Source organism: Apostichopus japonicus, chromosome 5, assembly GCF_037975245.1.
Source record: "Apostichopus japonicus isolate 1M-3 chromosome 5, ASM3797524v1, whole genome shotgun sequence".
NCBI classification, from domain to species: Eukaryota; Metazoa; Echinodermata; class Holothuroidea; order Aspidochirotida; family Stichopodidae; genus Apostichopus; species Apostichopus japonicus.
This window is the reverse complement of record NC_092565.1, coordinates 13,008,698-13,031,578: the sequence shown is the minus strand read 5'-3', so window position 1 is coordinate 13,031,578 and position 22,881 is coordinate 13,008,698. Positions and strand designations below refer to the sequence as shown.

General features: G+C 35.9%; 2 protein-coding genes and 1 long non-coding RNA gene across 9 annotated transcripts in view; 1 reads left to right on the top strand and 2 right to left on the bottom strand.

Annotated features, from left to right (window-relative positions):
• LOC139967712 (atrial natriuretic peptide receptor 1-like) overlaps nucleotides 1-22,881 on the bottom strand; it is an 87,848-nt gene that overhangs the window by 19,626 nt on the left and 45,341 nt on the right. The window contains exons 8-10 of the mRNA XM_071971744.1: nucleotides 19,110-19,200; nucleotides 17,427-17,645; nucleotides 16,232-16,417 (exon numbers count right to left, since the gene is read on the bottom strand). Coding sequence (XP_071827845.1) covers nucleotides 16,232-16,417; nucleotides 17,427-17,645; nucleotides 19,110-19,200 — 496 coding nt within the window. The remainder of the gene's footprint in view (nucleotides 1-16,231; nucleotides 16,418-17,426; nucleotides 17,646-19,109; nucleotides 19,201-22,881) is intronic.
• Nucleotides 1-22,881, top strand: part of LOC139967713 (uncharacterized) — a 54,867-nt gene that overhangs the window by 11,581 nt on the left and 20,405 nt on the right. For all 6 annotated transcript variants that reach the window (XR_011793091.1, XR_011793092.1, XR_011793090.1 and 3 more), the window contains one exon: nucleotides 15,846-15,945. The gene's annotated coding sequence lies outside the window, so the exon portion shown is untranslated. The remainder of the gene's footprint in view (nucleotides 1-15,845; nucleotides 15,946-22,881) is intronic.
• Nucleotides 2,954-13,208, bottom strand: LOC139967714 (uncharacterized). Of its 2 annotated transcripts, XR_011793095.1 has the most exons (5): nucleotides 12,553-13,208; nucleotides 9,120-9,371; nucleotides 8,356-8,545; nucleotides 7,506-7,621; nucleotides 4,280-6,956 (listed from the first exon to the last, which is right to left on the bottom strand). It is a non-coding gene; the product is annotated as an uncharacterized lncRNA (long non-coding RNA). The 2 variants fall into 2 exon arrangements; XR_011793094.1 differs by having other exon boundaries at nucleotides 2,954-7,621; nucleotides 12,553-13,203.

The following is a 22,881-nucleotide window of genomic DNA, read 5'->3' as shown; positions in this document are numbered from 1 at the left end:
TTCTACTTAATTGATCCTTACTGAGTCTTTCAACTTAAAAGCATATGTTTTTCCAAATAGATTAGTGAAAGTTACACAGTTTAATAAATTAGAAGCATCTCCTTGTTAAAGAATTGTATTATCGGCATATAGTCTTCCGATAAGCGTAACTTAGGTTTGAAAGAAATCAATGGGAGCAGGCAGTAATGATATTAACTTACATATATATATATATATATTTTCAAATCTCTTATTGAACGAATTATTAGCCCCTGGTTACATCGTCATTTATCATCCCTCCCCCATCCTGCCCTACCCTTCTTCACCTCACACACTCCGCTCTATAGGGTTAAAAGAAATCAGCGAGAGCAGGCAGTAATGAAATTTACTTACATTAATGAATTTTTTAAATCTCATTTAGGACAAATTATTAGGTCCCCTGGTAACATCATTTACCCCCCTCCATTCTCCCCTTCCCGTCCTTACAATCACCGCTTCTCTTACACCTAATATATGAGATATCCTCGCAAAGCGTGATGAACTAGGTTCCTCATTTATCTAATGCGTGGAAGGAACTCGAAACTTTCTTCCTTATCCGCCTATTCCAAGCTTTCTCCAAGAAAAGAGTTACAGTACCTATTACCCAGATTTTTAAAAATAGCCTCCCTCCTCATAGAACGTGATGATCTATGTCTCTCATTATTCTAAAGCATGGATGAACTACCAACTTTAAGCATATTACAAAGTTTTTCCACAAAAGAGCTACGGAACCTACTACACACAAATTATGTAAATGTCACTAAACGGCATCCGTAGGGACATCGTTTTTTGGTCCACATTTGAGTTTCCATCATATCTTTGTTCTGCTTTTCATACATATCTTTTATTGTGATTGTTATGATAACCACATCTAAGGACTTTTGAGTCGTATTATTGTATCCAGTGGAATTGTCTCGCTGAGATATAAAAGGATGAATTTTCCGTACGTTTTCACGGTAGGCCCCTCTGTTCAAGGTCAATGCACGACTATAACATTAGGTCCACTAAGTGCGGATATTGGTCTCCATTTGCCACTATTGCAGTAAACCCAACCGAGCAACGTGTCTACGGTGTCTCTTAAAAGACAATATTATTAACAAATTCGAAAAGAATTTTTAATCTCTTTGGTGTCATTTTAAAAGTATTTCTGATAACATTACGTACAGAATTCTTTTATATGAGAAAGGTACATATGAGAAACATGACAATGACCGTGATTAAACCAATTTCAAGATTACTAGCGATCGATTCGCTCAATTTGTTTCAAACAATGATTGAAAAGTGATATGAATTCCTCCTCATTCATTCTTTTTATTTGAGCATGTTGAACGCTTGTGATAACATGTCATTACGAATCATTGCAGACGCTCACCCAAACCGTTAAAAAATACCCTCCCTCTCCCCCCTTCTCTTCCTACACTGAGCTCCCAACAGTGGCGGAGCGTCAATACAGTCAGGGGGCGGATGCCCCCCCCCCTCAACGGACTAATATGGACTGCTGGCGCCCTTTTCAGCTATTGATCACTTCTTTTACTTATTCGCGAGTATTGACTTTTTTATGGCGCTCTCATCTACCTATTGACATTTGTCACATTTTGTTGGCGATGACACCTATTTATTCTTCGTTTATCTGCAAATTAGCAAGGCCCGGAAAGGGTCATTTCCGGCCATATAGGGAGTATCTTTACTCAAAAGATTTCTGTACGCTCTGCGCCAACCTGTGGTGGCGCTCCGCTTAGATAAAGTCGAAAGCGCCCATACAGACCATTCTCACCCCCTCTTACCAATACCCCTAGCTCTGCCACGATAACAGGAGTGACTTTCCATATGTTATTGGTAGGAAATTGCAGGAATTATTGGAATCCTCAATGAAAACTATACGTAGGTAGTCTTGTTTGCGTGGGGATTGAGTTGTGTAGGTGTTACACAAAAATGTAGATATGCTTTCTTTATTCTTGTGGAAAGCCGCTTTCACTTTGATATCAGATAAACCTGTGGTACATGCAGTGACGTAGCCAGGATTGTTCCAGTGGAGGGGGTGGGCGCTTGGGGGGGGGCTTGAACAATTCCTGGGAGGGCGTCTTGTTACTACCTGAGTGGAGTGCCACCATATGGGTTGGCGCTCAGCATACGGGAAATTTTCAGCTATAAAGACCTCCTAGATCGTTGGAAATAACACTTCCCAGGCCTTGTAAGCTGCTCTAAAGTTTCACAGCATCCTTTATTTTGAGATCCCCATGTCTTGATATGGTCATCAAATTGTTTAGAGAAATAGAAGAAAAAAGACAATCTGGTAAGTTGCTTTGAAATATCATGACATATCTCGGCCTATGCGCTATGTCACGTCAGGTTTTTCAGCAACTATAGCCTACTGCCGGTCCGCGGTCGTTCATGAGTGGTCATCATGGAGATTCGATACCATGCAGACCAATGAATGATATATTTTTCGCACAGTCTTGCAAGGTTTAAAGAAATGGCTCCTTACATAGTTGGCATGATTCAAATTCATCCAGTGCAAATTCATCCAGATGCAAATTCATCAATATAATTAGTCGAGAACTTGCTAGAACAGTAAGCTGTCTGAATTAGCATCTTCAGATCGAATATGGGTTTGCTGAGTTAGGGAGCAATATGTTCGAAGTACAAGGACCAACCAATGAACAAATTTGTAACATAAGAGGCAGAGATAAGACACTTTAGCAGAAATCATTATGTCTTCTTTCTGTTTATTACCGATAAATGCAAATATTTTCATTAAAAATCAATATGAAATTTCATGTTACTTTCAGAAATATATAAACAAAGCAACTTCAACAACTTCAGCTCATTCACATTCATGCTATTAGCTAGAAAATTCACCATGAGGCACATTTTCAATGAGGCATTAATGTGAATACCACTGACATAACTTGTGCTATTCAAATGGATAAAGGGCTTGGTCAAGTCATGATTAAGGCCCTGCCTCATATACAGTATTGCACATGTACAAAAAGGGTTACTGCTGTACATGCAATACTTTTTTGATGGGGGAGAGAGGGGGGGGGGAGATGTGGTAACATGTTGAAAAGACCACATCTTTTAATTTGTCATTTTTCTTTTGAACATATGCAAATGCTAGAAATGAAAGCACTTGGAAATTTCTTAAAGAGATAGACAGTTGTTGCCCTTGCACTGCTGTACATGCAATACTTTTTTGATGGGGGAGAGAGGGGGGGGGGAGATGTGGTAACATGTTGAAAAGACCACATCTTTTAATTTGTCATTTTTCTTTTGAACATATGCAAATGCTAGAAATGAAAGCACTTGGAAATTTCTTAAAGAGATAGACAGTTGTTGCCCTTGCACTGCTTTGAAGTCTGCACCACTGTAAATATTGTTGAAGGAGTGGAGTTCTGCGAATCTTTTGATAGTCGAGTAATAAATTTTTCTTTCACTGTTTGTTAAACAGCTCCTAGCAGTAATATGCATTTGCACGACATTGTATCTGAGGTTCATTATGTAACCGGTGTTTTCTACATACAGTCAAATTAAAAACCAATGTTAAACTTGTTCACCTGCAATGGTCTAAATTCAGAAAGTACATCAATATCATAACTCTTTTGCATGTTGTATAACGGTACTGAATTTGAAGTGGATTATATTTATCAATGAATATAGCAATGTTTTGGGTAAAAGCAATTAAAGCATCCACTTGAACTTCATGTTTTCCTTGCATTGTTTGCTACTTCCTCCTATCTAGTTTCGAAAGGGACATATAGATAAATGCTCAATACCTCAAACAACATTATTTAACCTTGTTTCCCACAAAAAATGTTCTGTCCCAGTTTCTGTAAACTACTCGGGATAAATGGAGGGGTGGGGGGGGGGGAGGTGTTGGACAGGTTGGGAAACTAAATATTTGACAGATGTTGTATTTGACAATAAAATTCACCTTCCAAGGAAGTAATACAGTTCTTTAAGTGGCATTTTATGAAGGACCTACAGTATGTAACGATAGCAGAATTGGTTATTGCCTCCTGCTGAAATGTCCAATAAAGACTTGCAGTATTGGAATGTTCATCAGATTCCTCATTTATAGAAACATCTGTGTTTATTGAAACTTTCCTAGGATGTTGCCAACAAGATGCAGTTGAAGTCTACTGTACCTTGTTGTCAAAGGTGGAGCTCACAAAAAGTCCTATCAACTAGTCTTATTCAAGCAGTGGCAACATATGGGAAAAAAGAAAAGCAAAATATGGTGCAATTTTGTTAATATTATTTTGAACTATTTGTTCCAACACCCTATCCTCCTTTTAAGACTTTTGCAAGCTTGTAAACCAGTTACAGCACTCATGCAACATGATATGACAAAGGTTCATTGCCAGAACATGAAACTAGTAATTTGGAGTAAATTTGTTAAAAGAATGATGAAGTTAATACACTGAAATATTGAATGGGGCTCAAAAGAGCTTAAGAAGTCTTTTGAGGTACATTACTTGTTCTGATAAATATATTAATTGCCCTAAGATTCAGCTATTAAAGCAGCTACTAGTCAGATACTAGATAGTATGGGATCATGAAGGTTTTCAGATTTTACCTATATTGGCCTCAAATAACCTTTGACTTGGCTAAGAGCTCAGCACATGATACACCTTCATACAAACTTCCATTCATCATTCCAATATTGAACTATCATGTTAACATGGCTTTCAGATTCAGATATCTAGTTATCTCACATGGGCTTCTGCTATACTGTTTATAGAATAATATCCCTCTAAATGAAACTATTGATATTGTTTGTGAATATGTCTACAGGCAAGATTCAAGGCCTTCTTATCCTAAAGAGGTTTTCAAAAAGTTACTACAGATTGCAACAGGTGGTTATTTCCTCCATAAAGGGAAATTATACTGTCAAATTGATGGGGTAACAATGGGTAGCCCTCTGGGTCCAGTTCTGGCTAATTTTTTCCTTGCTCATTTAGAAAACATTTTCATGACTCATAGTACTGATTATGGCCCTATGTTGTACCTCAGGTATGTGGATGACATTTTCTGTGTGTTTAATTCTTTGGATCATGTTCACAGTTTCCTTGGTTTTCTTAACCAATTACATCCAAATTTGAAATTTACCCATGAAATTGGACCGAAACATCTTGCTTTTCTTGACACAGAGGTGTGTTTACCCTCTGAAACTAACTCATCATACAGTTCAATGGTCTATCGTAAGCCAACTAATACAAATGTAATTCTCAATTTCCATGCCATTTGTCCATGGGTTTGGAAGATCGGCTTAATTAATTGTTTCCTTAATAGGGCATTTGTTGTGTGCAGCAATTGGTCCTTATTCCATACAGAGGTCTCCAAATTAAAAGAGATTTTATACCATAATGGTTATCCCAGCAGGATTTTGGAAGAGTGTGTATACAAATTCCTCAATAAGAAACTTAGTTCTGAAGTGGATAATCAGGATAAGGATGATGACAGTAAGTACATGATTACCATTCCATTCATAGGTCACCCTTCACTAAATTTCAAGAGATCCTTAACTAAACATTTTAGAGGCGTTAACAAGAAGTGTATTATAGTTTTCAAAACGTTTAAAGTCAGTAATTACTTTTCCTTGAAAGATAAGACCCCCATGGCCCTTAAAGCCAATGTCATCTATTCATTTGAAGGTTCCTGTGATAAGAACCAAACTTACATCGGTAAGACTAAAAGACATCTGGCTACAAGGGTCAAGGAGCACTTATCTGACAAATCTGCAATCTATGAGCATATCACTCACTGTATAGACTGCCGATCAGCTAACATCACCAACTTTAGTGTCATAGACAGCGGCTATACAGACTTTGAAATTAAAATTAAGGAGGCACTGTACATCAAGAAACTTAAACCCGTTTTAAACAATCAACTATTTCAACATGGATCGTCATTTATTCTCAACTTATTTTAGAACCTCCTATATCTTTGAACATACATAGTCATCATTAATACTACAACTTTCGCATGCACTATACATAAGAGATTATTTTATTATCTATTTCCTGACGAGGAAGATGTGAAATCTTCGAAAACGTTTGAATATACATTACTATGACTTTCATCAACTGTTTCGTTTTATTTTGTTCGTTTATCTGGTTCTACAAATGTTTATAGAATAGTACTCAATGTCAGAAACCTATATGCACTACATATGACTACCAACTTTTCCTTGTTGAGTTAGATGCTCTATGTTACTCTACTGACCTTGAGTAGCCTTGACCCTCAATGAGGCCAACACCTACTGAAAATTCCAGTATAAATATAAAATTAATGAAATGATTCAGAAAATACTTTAACAGAAAGGAAAACTATTATAAACACTTCTGTTCATACTGACCTCAGCGTAAACAATTTAGAGACCAAGAACATATGGTATAATAACTGTTAGCTAACATTTCTTCCTTCTACTCTGCAATTTTGAGAGAACAATAAGCAAAATTGATACTGGCAAATGTAACATGGCAACAATCACAATAATTCACAAATGATGATGACATCAGAAAAAGTAGCAACCATGACAATGATGATGATTTGAAAATCTTAATGAGCAATCCTAAATGTAACTAGAATTTCACTTTTAGTAGAGCAGGGTTCTCACAAGCAGGTTCTAACCTGGCGGTGGTTGTGGTTTGAATATGATTTTGCCTCTCCCTGCATGGTTTGAAAGTTGAGCGCCCGGGCTGAACATTTATGAACCAGGAAAAGCTTGCTGCCACTTATCTGGTCCGAAAAAATTATAGCATGAGGTAAATTTCCTCCTGGGTGCATAATTATCATAACAGTTCAAGAATTTTTACCAAAGGTGATCATATTTGAATATCTGGAGTCGGCTCGGACTTGAAAGGTCTTGGATTTGGCTCATACGAAGTGGGGTCGGACTTGGCTCAGACTCTGGCTAATTGGACTCGACTACAGCTCTGCCATAAATATAAAAAGATAATGGATTGTTAATAATTTATTATATGATGTTGAGAAGGTAGAGACTTAGAAAGTTAACTCCTAAATGTAATGGATAGCATTAAACTCTTCGTTTCACTAACAAAAGGATTCTCAAATACAGTACTAGCAACATTACAGCTAAAATAATGGATCACCAATACGATGCAGTGAAGAAAGGGAGTTTAATAAAGAGCATCCCTCAATGTAATGACTAGGATAAAACTCTTAGTTTCACTAACAAAAGGATACCACATGCAGTACCAACAAGAGGGATGCCCATTATATTGAGGGTCCACTAGACTTGCTAGACCCAACACCCCCATTGTGGGAAGCATTATTGAGCGTCTAGTTAGCATTTATTGGGTAACTGAAGTATTGAAGGACCTTGGTGTCTCCCCTCCCAGTAGTTTTATAACATTTATGAACCAGGAAGAGCTTGCTGTCACTTATCTGGTCCGAAAAAATTATAGCATGAGGTAAATTTCCTCCTGGGTGCATAATTATCATAACAGTTCAAGAATTTTTACCAAAGGTGATCTTTGGTATCTGGAGTCGGCTCGGACTTGAGGGGTCTTGTATTTGGCTCAGACAAGATGGACTCAGACTTGGATCGGGCTCTGGGTAATTGGACTCGACTACAGCTCTGCCATAAATATAAAGAGATAATGGATTGTTAATAATTTATGATATGATGTTGTGAAGGTAGACACTTAGAGAGTACTCCTAAATGTAATGGATAGCATTAAACTCTTCGTTTCACTAACAAAAGGATTCTCAAATACAGTACTAGCAACATTACAACTAGAATAGTTGATTACCAATACGCAGTGAAGTAAAGGAGTTTAATAAAGAGCATCCCTCAATGTAATGACTAGGATGAAACTCTTAGTTTCACTAACAAAAGTATACCACATGCAGTACCAACATGGGGGGGGGGGAGGATGCCCATTACATTGAGGGTCCACTAGACTTAAGGTTTGCTAGACTCAACATCCCCATTGTGGGAAGCATTATTGAGCATCTAGTTAGCATTAATTGGGTAACTGAAGTATTAAAAGACCTTGGGGTCTCCCCTCCCAGCAGTATAACAACTGGAATAATGGATTGGTGAAACAATGTTTTATTTGATACAGTGAAGTAAGGGAGTTACATGAATAATAGTTAATGCAATGAATATGATTAAAATCTTTGTTTTACTAACGAAAATTATTCTCAAATACAGCAACATAAGAATTTGTATAAATGGATTATTAATAATGAATTTTATGATGCTGTAAAGGAAGAAAATTCATTAACAAATTTTAATTTGTATGCTGCATGTCATATACCTGTCCAGAAACTAAAAAGAAAAATTCAAACTCATAGAATGCACCGTACCTTGCTCCAAGCAATGACATATAAATCTAGTCCTCATTATATCTACAGAAGTTGTTTGTCCAATTTTAATCGAAAGCCTTTCCTTTCATTGAAAATTTTGATCTTCAGTAAAAATATTCTTCTGTCTGCAGATTTTATTGATGACAGTACTTCCTTCTCTTGTGGAGAAATTCCATCAGCTCTCGTTAACCTACAATGAACCAAAACAACATTTCAATCATATGTCAAAGTTTCACTGAAGTACATTCCATGTAAATATTTTTTTAAAGCCTCACATTTTGATATTGACATTGTTGCAAAAGGTACAAATAAACACATCATAATCAAGGTTAAAATGTGATGGTGTGTTAACACCTCAAGTCTTTGCTTCACAATCCTACCTACAATTCATTCCAGCCTGCCAGATGGCAGATTTACAGTACATTTGGTTTTCAAAGACTACACATAAAGTCATTTCAATTCGGATAACATTCTATGATGGTGGAAGTAGCAAAGTAAACCAAAAGGTTTGGCAGTGGACTTGGTGGGAAGTGGAAAGTCTTTCTTACATTACTTTGTTAGCCGTTGCCTTAGATCGTTTACAGTTTTTGAAAATAAACAGCAAATTTTCATCATCTTTGTTCGTGTTGAAACTTAGTACAGTAAATTTATATTATGTATATATAGTGTGTGTTGATCAGACTTAGAGGATATTAAAGGGAAGACTTTAGAAAACTAACTTCAGGTCACAGGGATTTAAAATATATCTCACAGTCAATACTTACTGAATATTAAAGACAACTGGGATGTTTGCAATATATGCTTGTGGGAGCTCCTTATTTCCATATAAGCCATTTCTCTCTGCATCCCATGGTCAGCATGAACCAGCAGCTCAAAGTTACAGTATTTTGATATCCTGTGTCGACCTTGAAATTGCAGCCCTGTACTTCTTGCAATAAAGTGGAGCATATCTGCTGTGGTGTTCTCATTCTGCATTCATGCATTCCTCAAATTGTGCCAAATTTGAGCCATCTTTTCTGACAAGAGAATGAACATAAATAAGTCCAGATAATTGTTCATAAATTGCAAGTGGAAGTCTTGACAGTGCAGTTCCCTATTTGATGTCAATACTTAGTGTACATGTTGTCCAATATTCATGTCAGTTTAGTTAATTTAGCTATCACTTTTTTCATGGAAACTGCATATGCAACAATTGAGAAAAATGCCACTCTACTAAGTTTGAATATTGATCTATTATTTGGTATGTAAGTTGTACCCAGGAATGTAGCATGCAATCACTTCAAGAGATTGACTGAGTATTCATGCATGGTTCAATGCCTCATCCCGCATGCAGTTCATATACTAAAAAATTGCATGCACCCTAGACTATGTATACCGGTACATTTAGTCCCTCAACGTATCATTTGGGGTTTAAGCTCAGGACTACTCGTGTACACAGACTTTGGCATTATGACTGAGTTCATTTTTAATGTTTGGTTTCAATGATGTTGAAACTTTCCACTCACGATGGCATATGTGTGCGTGTGCATTGGTAGGAGTACTGTGTTTGTGATCCTAGCTTGTAAACACAGTTTCTCATGACAGTAAGCTTTATTGGACAGATCTCATAGTTGGTACAGTATGTATGTATAGATGCATCACAAGTACAAGAAGCCTATTGTTTTTGGTGAAGGTCAAAGGTAATTTAGGTAAAAATGGTCAAATTGTGAAAACTCAATTTGAAGCATGGATAGATCTATTTATTGGTATGTCTAGGCCAGTGGTTGGGTCAACAGGGCAAACTTGTGAAAACCTTATTTAAGCCATGGGTCTCAAAGCAGGGTACACTAGCTTGCAGAGATATATAATGTTTAGTATCATGTTATATCGCTACAGAAGGCTTTCAGTGGTCTTTTTAGACCCCCAACTGTCACTTTGAAAATGTTGTTTATCACAGTTCTCAATAGTTTTTTGCTGTATATTATTAAGATACAATAAGTTGTACATGCAGCCTACACATATACAGTAGCATACATGTCAGATTGACAAATTCATAGAATGAAACTTATTACATAATGGAAACCATGTGCAGTGCAGTTTGCATAATGGTGATCTATTTATACACCCAACCAGCTAGTATCGGATCATAGCAACATGTTACCACATGTATGCATATAAGTGTTTTGTCACACAGTACAGTTCTAACATCATACAAGGGAGTTTTATTTGTTCCATAACAACTCTGATCATAATAGCCTGTTCGTGCAGGGAGTTGTAATGGAACAACTCCCTGGTTTGTGCTATGGACATGAGAACTATCTAGTGCCTGTTGAACATTAGTCTTGTGCATTTTCATGTTACTTACTAACACCAAATTACTGCACACAGATGGTCATTTTTAAAAGTATGAAAACTGAATACAATCAAGAGCTTTTATTTGGACATGATACCCAATATGAAACTACTTTAGTTGCACATACTGTATGTATGCTGGTTTTTATCATGAATGATTTATATAGTAGCCATGAATTTTTTATATTTTTATGAAGTAGGTCTGGATTCCCTTGGCATTATAACCTGATTGAAATTTAACCTCTGTGATTGCACTAATATGTGAGACCATTGATCAACCTAATTAATAGCTTTTAATGATGAAGACACTGATAACAATTTCATAACTCATTAGTGTGAACACAATGCAAGGTTCAATGAGGTACTGTTTATTTCCTTAAAATGCATAGCTGGTGGTTTTTCAACATACTCTAATCCTTTCAAATATGTTACATTGAATCTTTACACTTTTCCATTGATATATCACAGACTGTGTTTTTTTGTTATGGGACTCCGTAAAACTGGATCAAACCTAGCAATTTTGGACAAGGAATTTGCTCTTTTTGCAAAAACTCCTAAGTGCTCAAGTGACTGTACAGTAGGTCACCCTGTGAAGGCATTGTGGGACTTTGAGGAATACTTTTGATCAAGCTATTACTTCAGCACTATTAACACTACCCACATCATAACGTTAATATCAAAATGCCTAAATTACTTAGCCATGATTGCGTTGTTATTCTAAAATGAATACTCAATTGTTTACCTTCAGCCATGATTCATCCCATAGGTGCAGGGGGAAAAAACTCATGTTACAGTACAAAAAATTGTTGTACACTGCTACACTGAGGCCCTGTGTGACTTAGTTCTCTGAATCAGAACCAATGACACACCACTACTACTGTACGCACAGGGCTTAGTGATGCACACTAACACATATAGAGAATATTGTGGGGATGAATATTGTACTGAGACGGCAAACGTTTTCACATTTTTTACTTTTGTAACTCGTTTAAGGAATCTGTCAGGCCCTTTCTTTTACTGCAGTGTTCCGTTTGCTTGTGTATCTGTTTTTGTGGAGTTGTGACTTTCTGACTGCCTTATTTTATGTCAGAGAGATTGAGACATACCCAAAGATTTATATTTCATGAAATGGTTCAAAATTGCATCGCACGAATGCAAGTTCTTTCATACTCCTAAATTGACACATCTGTCGATGAGCTTACTGTAGTGAAGGCCTAAGTAAACATCCATTATCTTTGGATGCTGTTTGCTATGCTCTGAGCCTCTAACTTCAGAAAGGTCAGGTCCCAGAGATTAGTGGTATTATATTGAGGTAATTTTGGTTATTTTTAGGGAGCAAGATTTCCAAATGCCCCAAAACATGCACAGAAACAATTTGATCAGCAAATACCTGAAATGGATTCAAACTCATGAAATATTTAACTCTGCTTGGCTGCAAAAAGTTATGGTTGCCTGCTGTATAGTTGCTAGTACTAGCTACAGTAGTAGTTGGCTAGTATATATAGTAATAGTAGCCTAGTACTAGTAGGCCTAGTAATATTTGGAGGTGCGTCAATTATTAAGCCTTTACTTTCAAAGATCTGGAAGATCACCAGGCTGCAAAATGTGTAGGTTGACCAGTCTGTTACAAGTATATACTTTAATTTATGTATCACATTTATATTCCGAGTATCAGCAAAGGCAGTAGCAGGCAGCTGTGATTTACCATAGCCAGTAATACTGATAGGTCCAATTTAGGGCTAACGTTAGGCCTAGGCTAGTCTACTCTAACTCTAACCATGGTCTTAATTTAATTGTGTTCAGCATGAAGGTATTTACTCTAAATGTTATTAATATATCCGGAACACTTTTAAGGAATTTACTTACAATGCATATACTGCACCAAAGTCCAAAAGCCAACTTCAAATGGGCAACGTTTACGGTAACCTGCGGCACTTTCCTTTGTAGACTACTGTACATGGCTAGGCCTCATAAAGTAACGTTGAATGTAGGCTATTGGGATAGCAACGATACGATCCGATCGACTGCCCTGCCACCGAACATAGAAAGAACTGCTTATGTGTGGGGGCGTTGTTTCGTTACGTGTAAATTTGCCAGTTAAAATAGAAAGTCTTATTTTCTTAAATATCCCAAATTAATGGAAGAAAAAGTACAATTACGAAGATTTCAGTGTAATTAGAGGAACCTTTAAGTTTCGGAACTATATATAGCCGCATTTGGTCAAAATCGAGGTGTAAAGTTGGGATCAACATATGTACCATGTTCGTAATTCTGTTATATACCCTTCGGAATTACCTCCAATTTTGAGGGGAAATTTTACCCTTTAAATGAACGATTTTTTTTGTGTAACTTCGGAAATGAAAAGTTTATGAGGTTTTCTCTTAACTCGAAATAATCATTCCTCAAAGGAAGTGAAATTGATTGAACAAGAAGACCCTAGACTTAGGTTTACCTGGTGTCAGGTAAACCTATCCCCGAGGTAAACCTAAGTCCCAGCTATCATGCGTTGAAGTAAACAAATATACCAATGTATATATATATATATATATATATATATATATATATATATAAGGAAAATAGAATGCGCATGTGTATTGTACAATGTTGTGAAGAACCACGTCATGCGCATAAGTTGCAGTTTGCTATATAGTTATGCTTGAAGACATTGCCTGTACACAATAGAATATTTCAGTAAAAGTTGAAGGTATAATATGAAAAAAAACGCTTATACCTTCAGTATAAGTCATATTGGTTGAATATCTATTAACATCATTTAAACTCGAGTATGTAACATGGAAAACACACTTATATATAAGCCAGAATAGATGTGTGTATATATATGTGCGCTACGAGAATTATTTCATAGTTTGTTTGGCGCTATATAAAATTGATGTATTATTATTATTATTATTATATGTATGCAGTAGAGGAAAACCAAACTGATAACATTTTTAACAACGGTATATCTTGTGAAGAAACGCAAAAACGTCTTCTTTATGTTGTACGATCACTTTAACAAAGCCAAGTCACTTTATATAACCGAAATGCTCAAGTTCCAAGCATGTGTTTGGTGCAAAAAACATAATCAATAGCGTTGAAACATTTCAATATGTCAATTGAGGTAACCGCTTGTACTCCCTCCTCCCCCCATGGGAAAAGAATCTGACCTGGATTTAAACAACAAATTGGCAATCAAACCTTCCAATTGTGTTGAGTCTTCTCGATTTAAAGGTTTTAAACATTTTCATCAAAATTTCTATTTTGGTCGAGTCATTTTGAGAGAAAAACGCCCTAATTTTATTGGGTAATGTGTGATTGGTAATATTTCAATATGTGTCACATTAAAAACCGGATTGATTGAGTCTTCCTTGAATGTAACTGAATATATGCGTTCACTAATAGGGTGATCATCGCCCGCACGCTCAAAAATAGGTTAAAGTAACTTTATGGGGGGGGGGGGGGGGTTGGAAATGAGCAATATATAACATAACCTTATATTATCCAACGCTGGTAAGAAATCTCCAAATTGACTTGAAAATCGGTATGAAGTCTACAACCTTGATAAATATGACAGGCTTCAAAGTATATATATTATAGTTATACGGGGATAATGTTTAAAAGAAACAGTATCAGCTCATATAATATACGACCCGTGTTGAATCAAATGGCTGTATGATATATGCACGGACATATATACACTACATATATGCGTTGAACTATAGACTATACTCTGTACATTACAGTAGACCTATAGGGTATGTTACCAGAACCGTATGAACACTGTACGAAGTTAACTGTTGTTTCATTAACTGCTGGCTTAGCATATAGCCTCAGCGATGTATATGGTTGCTTCCTCAATTAACTTACGCTATAAATAAATCCGTAATTTTTATTTCAATCCAGTTGAACAGGTCTTTTTTTTCATCGGGGAAGGGAAGTTTAGCAGATGAGAATAAAATATTAATAACTACTAATCTCATAGCAAAATGTTTTTAGCTCCCTTTATGAGATACACGAGTTATTATGAGCCTGATAGGTCTAGCGCATACACGAGTCAGTCACAAAACCTGGAGAGGGGATTTTGATATTGTGTCCTCCACCCATCATAAAATGGAGGACGTGGACCCATGTTCCCCCCCCCCCTCCATGATTGACGCCCCTGCGCCTATAGGCTACATACATGTGAGTAAAGATGTGTTTAAATCCCAAGACCGAATCCCAATGCCTCAAGGAATCCTTTTTTCTCCTTTCTAAACAAAAGTCAAGTTAGGCTACACCTGTACGATGCTTATATGGTTATATCTTTAACCTTTAAAGTAAATCCTATCAAAGCTAAATTCAAGATCCCTCCTTTGAACACGTAACAAATAACGTTATACGATACAATATTTACATTGACAGATTTCCCTGTAAAGGTCTAAGCCTACTTTGTATATAAGAATCGGGACGGACGTTAATACTAAAACTATTTGGTAATTTGGGCGAATTACAAGCTCCCTGTCTATACACCTGTAGTTTTAGTATAACGTGTAACTGCTTTACTTTTCTCCATATCATAATTTGGTTTACCAAGGATTTTGTAACACTTGACTTCTTAAATCTTTCATTCAGAGGATTATGAAACTTCAAGGTGTGATCAAAGAAGACATATTTCTTTGGAAACCAAGAAATTTAAAGTACACATGCTAAATAATTTCTTTAGAGAGCATATTTTGGCATCCTTGTATACCTAATTTGGCTACATATGCAGAGAAAACAATCATTTTTGAAGGAACAAAAATTAAAAAAATGGCGGAGTTGTATATATAGACCTTCTCAACGTCAGTTTCATTGCAAATAATATTTCATACGATATTTTGCCTGTAGGGTGTAAACTGCATATGATTAGTCAATGCGGGGGAAGTGTTGTAATGCCATAGTGACGTACCATCTTATCGTACTGTCACGTCCAGGCTTCAATAAACTTGTAGTGCAAGGATAAACAGTTTCCGAAGCCCCCCCCCCCCCCCCATCTACGCAAAACATGATAATCATACTGCTTAATATTGCCATTAAATTACTGTCAGAATATTTGCAGACTTTTTTTTTACACAATAATCCTACCTATCAGTTTCCCAGTATAGAATATTTTAATATTTACGAACTCTTTTATCTTATAGAAACATGCTATTCCTAACACTCGAAGAGTCACTACACACGTGCTCTGCAACGTGACCAGACGGAGTATAGAAGAATGGCCACCTAGAGATAAGCGTGAAGGTAAAGCTTATTGTTTTTTTAAATAATTTTATAAATTGTTTTAAATTCCATACTGGACATTTATTTTACCCATTTGCATGACATTGAGAAAAGTAAGAAAGAATATAGACGGTCAACAATTTTTTTTTATGAATGCTTCAATATTTATACTGCAGAGTGGATATATATATATATATATATATATATATATATATATATATATATCCAATAACTTATATTGTTACAATAAAAATCGTTTCTAATCAAATCGCAACACCAGATTAAAGAGGAGAAATGTAATACTAACCCTCGCCAGGTCTTGAATGAACGACATCTTAAAGCTAAGATCAAGGTTAATATCATCCTTTGCTAGGATGCTTTTAAGAGTTCCCTTGGAACAAAATTCACTCGTATGATAAAAACAATTGTCTGGAGCCGGTAAAACACAGATACCAAAGAATCGATTGATATTATCCTGGACCAACCATCGCATCTGACAAAGAAGAATAAAGAGAAAAATAGTAATTGTTATATGTATACAGATGTATTGATGTTCTTACCTTGAGAATGTATAGCATTATTATTATTTTTTGGGGGGGTTGTTGCAATTCCCTTAAAAAATTTCCTTTTTTTCATTTACTTTTGTCAACTTGAAGTAGAAATCAATACATGTGAAACCAATGAATAGTGAAGTTACATTACACATCTTCAACGCCTGTATTGTGGGTTGTGCGTTTCCGATCGATACGGTAACTCATGACACAATCTCTATAGCCTAATTGACTACATACTCCTGTAGGACTGTCTATAATGTTATTTTGTACTTCGGACATACGGGAACTCATACCTCCTGTAAGTGACATATGCGGGCCTGTGTAGATTATAGGAAGGGACAGAGAGGGTGGGGGGATAATGGAGTGAAAGAGGGAGGGGGTGGAGGAGGGAAGGGAAGAAGGAAGGAATGGAGAGGGACAGGAAGGGGGAAGAGGAAAGGAGGATAAATTTTGGTTTAAATAACTTGTGCACCGTTCATATCAGTACTGCAGACAATCCCTGCTTTCACTGATGTGATCGATAACCCATGCATAATCTTTCTTAACTACAAAGTTCCAGACTTAATTGATGACTGGATACGACACCTAATTACTATTGTAGGTCTGTCTACGTGAATTTCCGTCTCAAGGTCATCCAGAGTTCATGTCTCACTGTACTGCATGTCGGCAGTTGGCTAAAATACTCTACATGGTAAAGAGTTCAGGGTGACGTAAACGCAATGCACTACCATTATGTACAACCATTTGAGTGGGTGTAGAGGGTAGTCCAGAAACATTTCATACTGCATTAGAGGGAAGGAAAAGGGGAAATACATCAGTTAGATGTATTGAATTCCATGTATATCACGATGGGTGTATGGGGTGGGGGAAGGGGCTGGGGAGGGGTACTGTCATAGACGGCCCGTAGTATCAGAAGATATAAGAAAATAAAATATAAAAAAAGCTTACCTCCTTTAACTCTCGCTTGGTTTCCTTATTCAAAACGAGATGTTCAATCGGTCCTTTCCTTATGACTAATGTTTGAGAATTGAGGTTAGCGAGGGCGAAATTTGGCAAAGAATCTTTCGCTTTGTGTGTGACGTCATCATTGCTGTTGGCTATCAGGGAATGACGGCTGAAGTTAGCGGATAGGTTGGGAAGACGGTATGTTGAGGGGTAATTTTGGACCTACAATCAATTCAGAAAATGAAATAAATGATTGGTTAAATCAATTAATGATAATTAATTAGAAATAAATTCATAAATGATGAACGAAACCAGAATATAGATCATATACCTATACAGATGATAAACCAGATTGTCAGAAAGTATGACTATGGTGAAGATTGTAGTTAACAGAATCAACAATAGATAACCGTTTTTACAAAGAGGACTCAATTTCAGTTGTTACGACCAAAATGGATATCGGGTATAGTATTTAATTTAAAGGAGCCTTCGGGTGGCTTAATCTGATTGCTTAGCAATAATACTGGCAATTTTCTGCATATTTAGTTCGAAACCATGGACATCCTGATAACATTTTATGTGGCGAAGAATATGAATTTGTACAATTTCGTGATAATTTGTATCTAGATGGGGTGTTCGACCCACAACGTGGATAGTTGCTCTTTAAAATTATAGTTTTTTAACCTGTACAATGCCACACATTGTCTGCCACCAGAGTATCCATTTAAACCGAAATATAATATCAATCCTGCCAGGTACAATCTTAACAGGGCTTCTGTCATATTATTTTTATCCTTTTAATTATGAAATACTACTCTTGTTTGACCTAGAAACAACATTCAGGTCGATTATACTTTTCACACCATGTAGATATTGTACTACCCTAAGAGGGTACATTAAAACTTCATTAACGTTTGATAATTAAGTTAACAGTCTTCATATTAAGCCTTTCCGCTGATGGGGATGAATGTATGACACCAATTTTCCAAAACTTTATAAAATCAAATAGACAAAACGGTTTAACAAACGGTCAAGACAGAACAATGGTCTCGCGGGGACGTAATATCGATTTATCACGATTTTAACACGCTGGTTTTGTTTGGTTGTCCTTTTTTTCATCGTGTGTGTCAATTGCTCGGTTTTTCCGGTAAAGCATTTTAAAATATTTCCTGACTCACACAGGAACACACACACACTTACATACACACACACATATATATATATATACAGACCAAATGTCAAGTAAAGTTCAAACGTTATTGTAAGGGCAAAGGATTTTCATGATTAATATAGTTTTGACATGTTAATTGAGGAGAAATTACAAGTCTATATCAAAGTATGACATGCTGTTCCATATTTTTATGGTCAAGATAGGCTCAATTACTAAAAAAGGAAGAAGTTATTATTGTTTTCATTATTATCATCATCATCATCATCATCATCATCATCATCATCATCATCATCATCATCATCATCATCATCATCATCATGCATCATCATCATCATCATCATCATCATCATCATCATCATCATCATCATCATCATCATCATCATCATCATCATCATCATCATCATCATCATCATCATCATCATCATCATCATATTTTGATCACACTGAATCTAAGATATCATTCTGTTTGAGCGTCTTGATTAGGCCTTACACGTTATCATATATTATATACTTACGCCTACACTACTCTGTTGGTTTCTGACTATGGTAAGTGCATCCCAATCAATTAACCAATCCGTTCTGCTCATAAAGCGTCTGTATCGAACGCTGAAAAAATAAATAATGATAATAAAAAGTAGAAAACCAACATGATATAGTTCAAAATGCATTGAACTTTGCTTAAAATAACTGCATGTACAAAAAACAAACACAATACCAAAAAAGAAGACCAACATAAAACAACTAATCACAAGCAACAACTCAGAACAACTCAAAAACAAAGACATAAACGTAAAACTGATAAGAGAAACTTATGGGGGTGAGGGGGGGGGGGGGTGGAGGAACGGGTACGGGTACGGGTACGGTATAGAAGGAATCGCCCGTTCTGTATTTACAACAGCCATTTATTTTACTTAACTATACGAGCCTAACTGCACATTAAGTGATTTGGATTCCTATTAAATATATTTTTTCAAAATTGCCTAAATACCCAAGCTATGATTACTATGTCATATCTACTTAGTTTTTTCGCGTTTAAATATGTCAGGAAGATTTGATTTTTCTTTTGAAATCTCAAAATTAAAGTATTAATTCTTAATCTACCTACGTCATTCGAGTATTGAACATTTCCTTCGGCGACTCATTCATGTCATGCAGAAATTAGATACAGAAAGCCCTTTCTTTCCCATTTTTTGTGTGAATGTGTTTAAATTGTTTGATTTGTTGGAAAATTCCCCCCAGAATCCCCGCTGGATACGGAAAAGATTTTTATTTCTAGCGCATTTAATCCCATGATTGTATCATTGGCATTTACTGTGTGGCATAGATAACTAACTACACGTATAGTTTAGCTGTACAAAAAAAAACAACGGACGTTGGTAAGAGAACTTAGCGTGATATGCTAAGTATGGAAGAGTTAAGGTGCCGTCAAAATGCTACTTTTTTTCGGTAATTATTATTAAGCAATTTCAACAAAATTAATTAATTGGGTTCAGTTAATATAAAAAAAACAATTTACAACAAAATGACAAATTTCTCAACTCGACTAATTTGAAGAATTCAATATTTTGCTGAAAAACATGACACAAAATGATTATTTATCAAATGTCAACAATTTGCAGCAAAATGATATCATCGTCCAGAAAGTCATCATCTCTCAACAATTTGGAGCAACCAGATAAACTGATCACTTAAAGGGTGTGAAGACTCGCGCACAAAGAAACGTCTCATGCCGGTAATCTGACCTAGTTTCGAATGAGGTGTAACAGAAGTGTTAGACACCACCATCGATCCCAGAAAATACACATACAGCTTGCTACCGTCGGTAATTAGACACTAGTGTACAGTCAATGCATACAGCTACGGTCAATACCCACAACACAGTGTACATAGCAGCGATTGACATCTCTTAGGTCTAGATAAAAGATAACAAGGTATCACGTTTCATTACTGTCTGCATTTTGTAGCGACAAGAAGAAAACTTCACTTGCAAGCAACGGACAGTTAACTTTTTCAGAGCGCGGCACGCGGTTTGGGGCGAGTCTTCAATGCCTTAAAACATCTCGTCAAGTCAACATAATGCAACAACTTGAAACTGTTAAATGAAGCGCGCATTGGCATGTCGTCATTTCAACAGTTTGCAGCAAAATGACAAACTCATCATTTAATAAATATCGTCCATTGCAACAGAATAACTTAATTACGGTCGCATGAGAATGTCATCAATTCAACATTGCTTTTCCCTAGCAAGATTCGCAGCAAAAATACAGAAAAAGATCTGAACGTTTTGACTGCACCTTAAGGTTTTCATATGTATAAGATCTTCTAGAAAGTTCAACACTTTTCGATTCATGAGGAAATACCAACATTTTTGTCACGACTGTCCTCATTATCGGTGAAACGAGTTGCAATATTTCTCAACCACGATCAATGTTGGAACTAAGTTGCGTTTTTAGATGAGTTTTTTGGAGGGTGGGACTAGGGGGAACGAAAGAGTTTAAATGTTGACTGTTTTATTCCAACATCAATTTTAACAAGCAAACTCCTCTTTATTGTGTTCTTTTTATTCATATCGTTGGCTTTTCAGTGCTTGCATAAAATGTTAATGTTATTCCACTGTTTAATAAATTCTAATATCTGACACAAACCAATTTTATTCAGTTACATATGTGGACAACAGATCAACGTTGGATGCCATTCAACACAATTTCTCATTTACAAGTTTCTCATGCAGTCTAAACCTGTTATTTGAGGCGATGCAACTCCTATTTGTCCTTTTGTGTTTAATCTGAGGAACTGATCTAAATGTCTGTGTGAATTAGACTACAAGGTCCAGTCACTTTAACTGATGATCCTCAACTATTTAAAGGGTAATTTCTCAAACAATTAAATTTGATACAGAAATGCAACCTGTACTGGTAGAACTTGTCGTCATCTTTAACGGTGTACAACATATCAACATTAATGTTGTGTCTAAAGCCATCCTTAAGACGGTGTCTTTTATCGGCCTATTTGATTAATACCCGCAATCCTTCTCTCAGCATCTATGCTGCACAATAATATTCTCGTACAGTATACCGTACACGCACTTAATATCGTCACCTTATGGTTGACTAGCGTCACATTCAAAGATAATCCATATTTTAACAAATATCACTGAATATCCCACTCCTTGGAAATACCTCATGCGTATTTACGGTTTAATATTACAGGAATATATCATATTTCACATCGCCTATTCTTCGCCTTCTTCTTCTTTCAAGAATATATATACATATATATGTATATATACCTGTTTTTTATCGCCACGACACTTTCATTGTGTTAATTCAATTTTCAGGAATCTGTTGTTGATTTCCGCGTTTCCTATACTACACTATGTAGAAGAGTGAATAAAATATCTTTCAACAAGGGCCGCCTTATACAGAAAGTAGGGCATTGAAGTTTTAATATGATATTCAATTCAGAGACAATAAATTCGGTAACAAGCTCTTTACCTGATGCAAATGAATAAGCGTATATATATATATATATATATATATATATATATATATATATATATATATATATATATATATATATATATATATATATATATATATATATATATATATATATATATATATATATATATATATATATATATATATATATATATATATATACATATATACATATTACATGATATAAGGGCTATCACAAGTTCTTACCATTAGCCAATACATGGCTAAACAAAATTAGAACAAATATTAGTTAACAAGAAACCAATATACAGAAAAGGCCGCTTTTTCTAATCACACCTTTCAAAATTGAGTGGCTAATGTAATTATATTTAAGATTTGACCTTGCTGTTTGTCAACCATTCGTACATGACACCTTTCAGACATGTGATCTTTCTTATTTCCTTGAGAAAACTTAATTATCCTATGCATGAATTGTCCCGGAAAGATGACCATTTGACTGTTTTAGGTTTTCATTTCGTGTTAAGAATGCAGAGACGATGGTACTCGTAACAATAAGAAACAAATTTATGTTTCCTTCAGAAAGGGAAATATTCTTTTTCTAGTTATAGGTTTGAAATGAATCCACACGTAAACTCTTTTGGAAGGCATTTTTGTTCTTTGACAAATCAACAATTATTATTGGGAAAGTAGAGGGCCGCAAGGAGAGAGGAAAATGTGTGTTTGTGTGTGTGTGGGGGGGGGGGGTCGAGATAGATAGAGAAAATGGGTCGAATCGGTTAAATCGAAAACAGAAACATACTTCGATTAATTTCGATTGAAAGGATAG